Raw genomic sequence first — 8,303 nt, 5'->3', positions numbered from 1 at the left:
TACTGGACGCCAAGTATGCAGAGTTCATTGGAAACAGGTACAATAAGCTATGTTGACCATAACTGGAGAAAGCATTGTGGAGAAATATGTACCACTTCCTGTTTGTGTCCTCGCTGCCAGCTTCGCCTCGGTGAAATGATTTGCAATAAATGTTCCTGCCAGAAGGGCAGAAAAAAATTCAAACTTTAAAAATAAACGTCTCATTTACTAATGAGTCAGTCAAGTTTTATGGGTTTTGGCTGATATGTGGAAGTTAAATGCTTTAATGTGCTTTGGTAAAAATAGGATGAGACTGACACAAGTGGAAACTATGCCTGCTGGTTCTCCGTTAACCAGTAATTGCCCGAAGCAATATTTCACAGAAGTTGAATTCATAAATGGGTCGGAAACACATTTCATGAAGACCGAATAAACAAAGGAGAGAAAAAGTGAGTAAGACAATCAGCTTAGTTTAAAGGCTCAAACTTACCACTTTGGACTGATAGTGGTGCTGTACGAGTGTTGTGTTGACTACAGCCGCACAATTAGAACTGGTGGTACTGGTTGCTGCTGACTCCCCTCTGCAATCAAACAAGATGTGTCCAGAAGTTTAGAGGAGCTTAAAGAAGAAGGGAGAAAAGAGAGATTAAAACATGTACTGAGCAAAACAGAAACATCATATTCATGTTTCTATCAGCCTGCTGCCAACCTAAAGAGCTTCAGCAGCCAGTGGTGTGTGCTGCCTTCTAGTGGCTTCAGGACAACACAACTGTCTATTAAATACAGTGAAAATGGACTCAGGAGGTTTAGAGATTACTAAACTTTTAAATGCTTTTTTTTTTTTTTGGTGTTGGACGAAAATGGCCCAAAATTAGTTCCATTACATGAAAACATTAACACTGCAAAACACAACTTGGAAGGTTTTAAACAAACTTTTATTAAGCATTATATAAAAACACAAACAGAAAATTGTTTAAATACAGAATGCATACAAACACATAGAAATCCAGGCTCAACTACTTACAAACTTCCATCTTACTGCAACCGATCTGTATTTACAATGTGTCTGTGACAACAAAAACACACTGATGTAATCACAAATTAACACACAGAAAACTGACAGGGTACAAGTCTATTTATATGGAACCAGATTTTAAAATAACGTTAATGTCAGGTTGTAAGATATAGAAAAGTTAAGAACAAACACGTGAAAATCAGTTTTCTTTTTTGCAGAATGAAAAATTATAAAAAAAACAAATGAGGGGTAAATCCACACTTCTGATGTTCTTGAAATCATCTCCACCCTGCTGCTTCTCTTTATAAATTGTTGGCCTTGGACACGAAGTTCTTCAAAGTTTCCCGCAGCTTCTGTACAGCAGCCTCATCCTCCTCGACAGCCTTCGAGCAGACACGCTGCACTCTGCTGTGCAGATCTTCCAGGCACTTCTGTTGTACAAGAACCACAGGAGACAGTGAAAAAAATCAGCTGCAGCTCCATGAACTGAGAACAAGCTCAGCACGTTTACATAAAACACAGTCATACATCTGAAAACTATGAATACAGGCACATAGAAGCGATACAGTTCAGCTTTTAAAACAGATTTTTCTCTTCATTGGTATATAATATAATTTTGCTGGACTTTCTTTTATGCATTTATTACAATCGGACTTTAAGCTACAAGATATTTAGCTATTATAATGAAATAGTCACATCTAAAGCACAGTGAAACAAAATCATTTCTGATGATTGCACTTGAAGAAAAGCACAAAACACTTAATTTCACAGCACATTAGCATTTAGCTCTCTTGTACAGTTAATTCTTTGTGTTCAGATAAGTGTGTAGATGCTCACACCTCTAAATTAAAAATATATTTTCAGAGATGCAGATTCCTTCTCATTGTGCAAGAGACAGACATGGAGCTGTAGGAGGGTTACCTCTGTGATGGACAGGTGGTTAGCAGCGGTGGTAAATACAGACGCCAGGTTGTTGGCTACCGTTCGCCTCTCCTCGTTAGTCTCCTGCAGCACGAGGTGGTACCTTGAGGAAGAGAGGACCACAAGCATTTTATTCTAAAACAAATCATCATTTAGACTTAGAGTAAAAAAGACCCCAAGGAAGCCCACACAACGAGCCCCATTTCATGAATATGCTACTTACAGAGGCAGAGATATTAAGGAAAAAAGCAGTGTTTTCACAGCCATTGCTTACTGTTGTTGTGCCGCCTTCAGTTGCTGTACAGCCTCGTCATATCCATAGTTCACTTTCTTCTCGAGAAGTTTGCGGTGATTTTCCACTGACTCCATCTCTACTGCCCAATCCTGTTCCTCTCGGGCGAGTTCCTGTACAGAAACACACATATGAAGCACCACAAGTACGAAGTCACTGTGTTTTCTATGTCGTGATGCAGACTATGGACTATACCTGCATGTCACAATCCAACCGTTCATCCAGCTTGCGGATCTGCTCTCTCAGCTGCTTCATATCGTTGGACTTGTCCATTATGTTAGAATTAACCTGAAAGACACACACATACACACAAACGTTACAAACGCAGCAACACCACTGGGCTAAGACGTGCCTGTTGCTACTCATTGAAATATTTCTGGTAACATATATAATACAGTCCTTACCTGTTCACAAGACTCCTCCAGACTGAGTTTGGTGTTGGTTAACCGACTGTTGTCCTCCTCCACATCACTGATCAGCTTTCTCAGGAGCATCTGCAACACACAGTACCAATCAGACTAACTACACAAACTGTATCACTCTATCATAATACACAATTATACAACAGACTTTCAGCAACCTCCAACAAAAGCATCATGACTGATTAAATTCCCAGATTCATGAAAGCAGCCGTGTGAACCAAGAAGATGCACGTCCAGGCTGCAACTAAATGCGTACAGTGTGTGGCAGTGTAAGCTAGTCTTATTCATGTTGAATTGAGAACTAATAACTATGAGAAATCCACATACTTGTGTAGAAAGAATCATGAGCTCTAAGTACCTGTATCTGTGTTTTGTGTTGAACCATGCTGCCAGGCCCGCATTCAAAAGGTCTGATCTCAAAATCGTGACCACAGGCGTTCTCTGCCGACAGTGGTATCAGCTTCAGTTTACGTGCCAGCTTGTGGTACTCTGCCAGCTTCAACTCCGCCTGGAATTAAAGGGAATAAAAGGATGGAAAGACACAGGAGAAGCAAAGAAACAAGTAAAATGATGGGTCAGAAATATGTGCCGCTGGATGAGAAACCAACTGACTATAAACCAGATATAACAAAATATAATCCTTAAATTACGAAAATAATTCAAAACCACCTAACCAGATGTGCTTAAGGCTGCTCCCCTTGGCTTGTACAAATACAGTACCTTCTCTTTCATTTTGGCAAAAGCAATCTCTTCGTTCCACTTGTGCTGTTCAGCATCCTCAAGAGACTTGCTGAGACTGGAGATGGTCTGTTGGAGTTCCCTCTTCTCTCTGTTGATCCTCTCTACGTCAGCTGGAGTAAACTTCTGGTTTTGCAGGAGGTGTTGCAGCTCGTTTCTTTCATGTTTCAGAGTTTCCAGATGACTGACTGAAAAATGACAGAGAGTAACATGTAGGTGTATATGAAATCAGATCAAACCCTCTGACCTGATTGGAAACATTCACAGCATGTCATACTTTAAACCAGTGTAGCTACAAGTAAAGTATTGTGTTGCTCAGTAGTGACTTTACACTGTATACTTAGCAGTTGATAGCAAGACTGGATTTTACAGTCGTTGCCGTTAGCGGTTTCAAGACACTGTAAAGTATGGTCTCCAGTGGCTTATTAATTAAAAACAGGAATGTTTCTAAACAGGGACTCAAACTGAGAGAGGATCTGAGCCAAGACATGAGTCCAGTCCAGAACTAGATGTTATGTTGGTGCTGAGTGTGCACAACCCTATAAACAACTTGACAATTTGTAATTCCAGTTACTGTAAAGACTTTATTGTAAATATAAACCCAGATGTCAGGCTTACAAATTATCCAGTGCATCCTGACAAAGATCTGGTTGTCTGACGATGTTAAATAAACTAAATATCACCCATATGTACCAGTGGTCTCCAGCTCATCACTCAGTTCTGAAGCTTTGTTTTCCAGGTTGGCTTTAAAAGTCTCCAGGCTGCTTCGGTAACTCTGGAGTTTCTTGAGGTCTGCCTGCAGCTTCACCTTTTCCATTCTCTTGGTCATTAGACGGTCCTGTCCAGGAGGAAGGAGAAAATAATCTGTCTTATATATTGTTGCTCAAACGGAGGATGTTTCAGATGACTGACAGATGGTTCAGCTGCAGTTAAAAAAAACATTTGCACCTCTTATAGTCATATACATGTCCATTTCGCCTTCATTTTTTGCAGCATTTTTTGTTGACATTACTCAGGTTTCCTTTGCTTCCACTTAGAATTAATACAGTACAATCACCCTCACTGTACATAATGATGCAAATATTCAGACGTTAAAATCTGTCATACACATGTGAATGTCAATACAAAGTCTTACGGTCTGACTCTCCTTCTCCAGTTGTTCAACCTCTTTACTGAGTATTCTGTGTTTCTCCTCCATTGAGGCCAGCAGGGCTTCGTCCACATTGTAAAGCCTCTCTGTAAGGACAAACACACAATCCTTGTTTTTATGGATGAAACTCTAAATTGACTGTAAAACGATATATGCAAATTGATACTAACTGGGATAACATTATGTTTGACTATACACAAAAATCCATTCATAATTTTGAAACAATAAACAGAATTTTATTGTGATGCAGTGCTTACTTAGTTTAGTTAGGAAGGTTTCATCCTCATCCTCAAATGTGTCATCACCCTGCATGAACTTGGAGTATGTCTCAGCTGTGTAGTCCAGGAAGAGCTGCACAAGAACAAAGTGAAAGAGGACATTGAAATAATGCAAATATGTATATATATATATATATATGTATTATTTCATAGTAGTTATGCCTTGCGTTGCTGTTTAAAGAAGTTAGAGTACCTTGTTATACTCGGCTCCCTCCTCAATACTGTCACTGTCTTCACAGAAGTCACTGAACAGCAGGTCCTGCTTATTCAAACTCCAGTTGATCTGACACAGACACATGACATGAGGAAAACACAATAGTTCAACCAATTTCGTTAAACAAAAATTACACTTTTACTGTTTTTTTGTTTTGTTGCTTTTTGCCTTCTGTGAAAATTAATGGGGTTTTAGACACAGTTTAGACGGTTCAATGTGACTCCATTTATACAGTGTTTGTTTCTCACCTTGACGCTATCAATCAGCCACATAAGAGCACCCAGGGCCTGGGGCCAGGTATGGGGAGCTCCGACAGAGTACATTGAACACTTTGAGAGAACAAATGGATATCTGAAACAAGAAGCATGGAGAGAAGTAAAGACTGGCAGTCAGCAATGCTTCTTCAAATACAGAAGACAACAAAGAGGCTCACAACTTATGGTAAGGTACAGTGTTCATGATTCTGTTATATGCTGTAGTCTTTAATAGTTTCATCCAGCCTTATAACTCAGAGGGACTAAACTGCAGTTTGATATAAATAGCTAGCCTAGCAATTGCTTTCTACATTAGAACATGCACTGAAGGCTGTAAAACACAACATTTTACCTCAAAGCTTTGAGGATAGCTGGAATCTCCTCCTCAACTTTTGAGTTTGGCATCTCAAAGGTTGGGTCGAGCTGGCGGTAAATGAACTCAAACATCTTGACAAACTCCTTGGTAGAGGGAGACTGGAGGGTCTTGGAGGACAAAGTGCCTGGGTAACCCTGCTCTGTCAGGAACTAGAAAAATACAAGAGAGAAAATCTGGTTGGACCAAAGTACGGATTCTCACTTGGGATGCATAATATTGCACTTTTGCTGTTATCTAACATGTAGATATTTTCAAATTAATTTAGGCGATCTGCAAATGCAAATATATCCTCAAAATCAATTGTAGAGAATATGAAATCATTCCTGAATTATTAGATTATTAGATTATGCCCACTCTTATTAAGATGGCTTAATGGTAGATGCAGACATAAAATATAATGATTTTTACATTTGCACAATCACTTGAGGAAATAAGAAAAGTATTAAAACTGACATGTACACTAAGCCACATTTACTTTTACATAACACTTTCATCTTATCTGCCTGCGATTGTTCTTTTTGTCATATACTGCTACAATTCAACAACCTAACCATAAACCTTTAGATCTTTGTCTGGTAAACGTGTCCATCAGACATAGTGGTGTGACAACAATGCTTTTAGACACAATCGCTATGGGGCATTAAGACTGAGAAATAAAGTGTCTTACCTCATGCAGCTGCCTAATACACTGCTGAACAAAAGATTTATCATGCAGAGGTCTGGCATCTTTGATCTTCTCAGTTCCTCCAAACCCTGACATGGTGCTGTTGCGAGGCATGCCAGCTCCACTAGTCCTGCATTCAATATATCAGCATACCACAAATCAAACATCATATTTTGTTAATTGGTGAGAAAATGTTAATTTGCATCCAAATTACTGCAATATAGAAGTGGTTCATTTGGTCTCATGCTTAGAAGAGATACACTGTGTAAGGTTCACACTCTGAATTGTGTTTTATCTTACAATGTACCTTACATCAAGTTAATGAATATTGTTGTTTTTACACTTCCATGTAAGACAAACTGGTATACCATTTTGTTCATTTCTACAATATTTTTCACATACCGGGCACCAAAGAAGCTGGTCCGCCTCTCAGAAGTCCCAGACTGGGGTTTGGGTATACTGAGCTTTCCAAATTTGCTGTAAAGACAAAAAACTGTTAATAAATGAGTGTGGTTGTTTCACATTTGAAAACGCTTACACTAATTAAAGGTCATCAAATATTCACAAATAATGTTTCCATACATGTAAGCCATGTCAAAAACAAACTAAAGCCATAGTTATTACACAAATAAGGAACAGCAAGTGTGTGCATCCAGTATATTCCTCAGTCTCAGTCAAATATTTTGGATTCAGCCCTTTGATAACAGCAAATTCTGTTGTTGTTGTTGTGTGGGTGTGGTTAGCATTTGTTCATAGCAATCACTATTTCACAAATACAAAAGTAGACACAGCACACAGTAAAGGAAAGCAGTATCTTTGCTGACTAATGATCGTGTCTAAATGCATTCGATGTGTTAAACTGACCTCTGGGGCGTTGTGTACACCATGCTCATCCTGTTGCTGTCTTGCACTCGCATCGGCAGATCCGATGGTCTGCTGCCGGTTGCTCGACTCATCCTTCCACTGGACACAAGATGTTACAAAAAAAGAAAAACACATCCTCTATTCATATTATTCTACTGCTCTGCAATGTCTCCCAAAACACACAAAACTCCACATTAGTGCCACAATGCTATATTAACAAACGACTGTCACTGAGTATGACTACAGCTAGCTAACGTCAAGTTATGTAGTTGCTTAGCTATCTACCGATAATTATACAGCGTGCTGACGCTAACTTCAGATAACTCAACAAGACTAATTAGTAGCATTCAAGTTCAATCTAAAAAAAAAAATCGGTGTCTTAAAGTACAGCAGTCGTTAACTATCTGCTGTGGTTGGTGACGTCTTTTAAATTAACGGCAGCGGGCGTCAGACAACAATAAGAGCGACTAGCTGCTAGCGGCGTTACCAAACTACGACAAACATTACATTTCTAACTGTTTTCAGTATTGCGAGAAAAAAAAGTGCTTTTCTGTAGAATTTTACACGTACCGCTCCATTTTTTCCCGCAGGCTGGTCACTAATGTTTTCAAACTAACCGAACATCCGAAAATATTCGCAAACCCCGCCAAAACTACCGTCACTACGGAGAGCCGTTTGGTTCAATCATGTTTCGCTTCGACTCGTACGACAGCGGAGGCCTTCGGGTTCTTCTTCTTCTTCGGTGTTAATTGGCGGCTGTCAACCAACGAGTTGGTGCAACACCGCCACCAACCGGCGGGGCTCAGAATGTCTAATACGCCAATGACTCATTCAAGACACGCTGGAGGACAAGCGGTAAGATTACATGTAAATGTCTTAACTTGAAGTTGTAATTTTGAAAGCGATCTTAAGAAAAGGCAATAACAAAACAAAAACGTGTATTAACTGTGTCCCACATAGTTGCACAAATATAATATTGACGATGCTGAAGGAGTCCTCTGGCAAAGCTTTTCCTATTACACAACCTCTGACTAATAATCCTATTATTATTTGACAGACTGGAGGTGTAACCTGACTCTCCAACGTAGTAGACAGTATTACATGATAGTGTCCTACAGAATAAACTAAAACCACAT

General features: G+C 39.4%; 1 protein-coding gene across 1 annotated transcript; it reads right to left on the bottom strand.

The window, feature by feature from the left end:
* Positions 1-895: 895 nt before the first annotated feature.
* ndc80 (NDC80 kinetochore complex component) lies at positions 896-7,811 on the bottom strand. Its single transcript, XM_008289482.1, has 17 exons — positions 7,738-7,811; positions 7,168-7,266; positions 6,706-6,780; positions 6,307-6,433; positions 5,616-5,788; positions 5,258-5,360; positions 4,989-5,078; positions 4,775-4,868; positions 4,503-4,603; positions 4,061-4,205; positions 3,350-3,555; positions 2,988-3,137; positions 2,612-2,701; positions 2,403-2,495; positions 2,190-2,320; positions 1,916-2,018; positions 896-1,425 (listed from the first exon to the last, which is right to left on the bottom strand). The coding sequence occupies exons 1-17, from the start codon at positions 7,743-7,745 to the stop codon at positions 1,297-1,299; spliced, it is 1,917 nt and encodes a 638-aa protein (XP_008287704.1). The 5' UTR covers positions 7,746-7,811; the 3' UTR covers positions 896-1,296.
* Between the last annotated feature and the right edge of the window lie 492 nt (positions 7,812-8,303).

This window comes from Stegastes partitus, unplaced genomic scaffold, assembly GCF_000690725.1.
Source record: "Stegastes partitus isolate 25-593 unplaced genomic scaffold, Stegastes_partitus-1.0.2 Scaffold618, whole genome shotgun sequence".
Lineage (NCBI taxonomy): Eukaryota > Metazoa > Chordata > Actinopteri > Pomacentridae > Stegastes > Stegastes partitus.
The sequence above is the reverse complement of the archived record's forward strand: the minus strand, read 5'-3'. Positions and strand labels throughout refer to the sequence as shown.

Coding starts and splice junctions, on each gene's coding strand:
- ndc80 (XM_008289482.1), bottom strand. Junction 5,361..5,615: donor GCTATCCTCAAAGCTTTGAG/GTAAAATGTTGT, acceptor TTCTTGTTTCAG/ATATCCATTTGTTCTCTCAA. Junction 4,604..4,774: donor AACCTTCCTAACTAAACTAA/GTAAGCACTGCA, acceptor TTGTCCTTACAG/AGAGGCTTTACAATGTGGAC.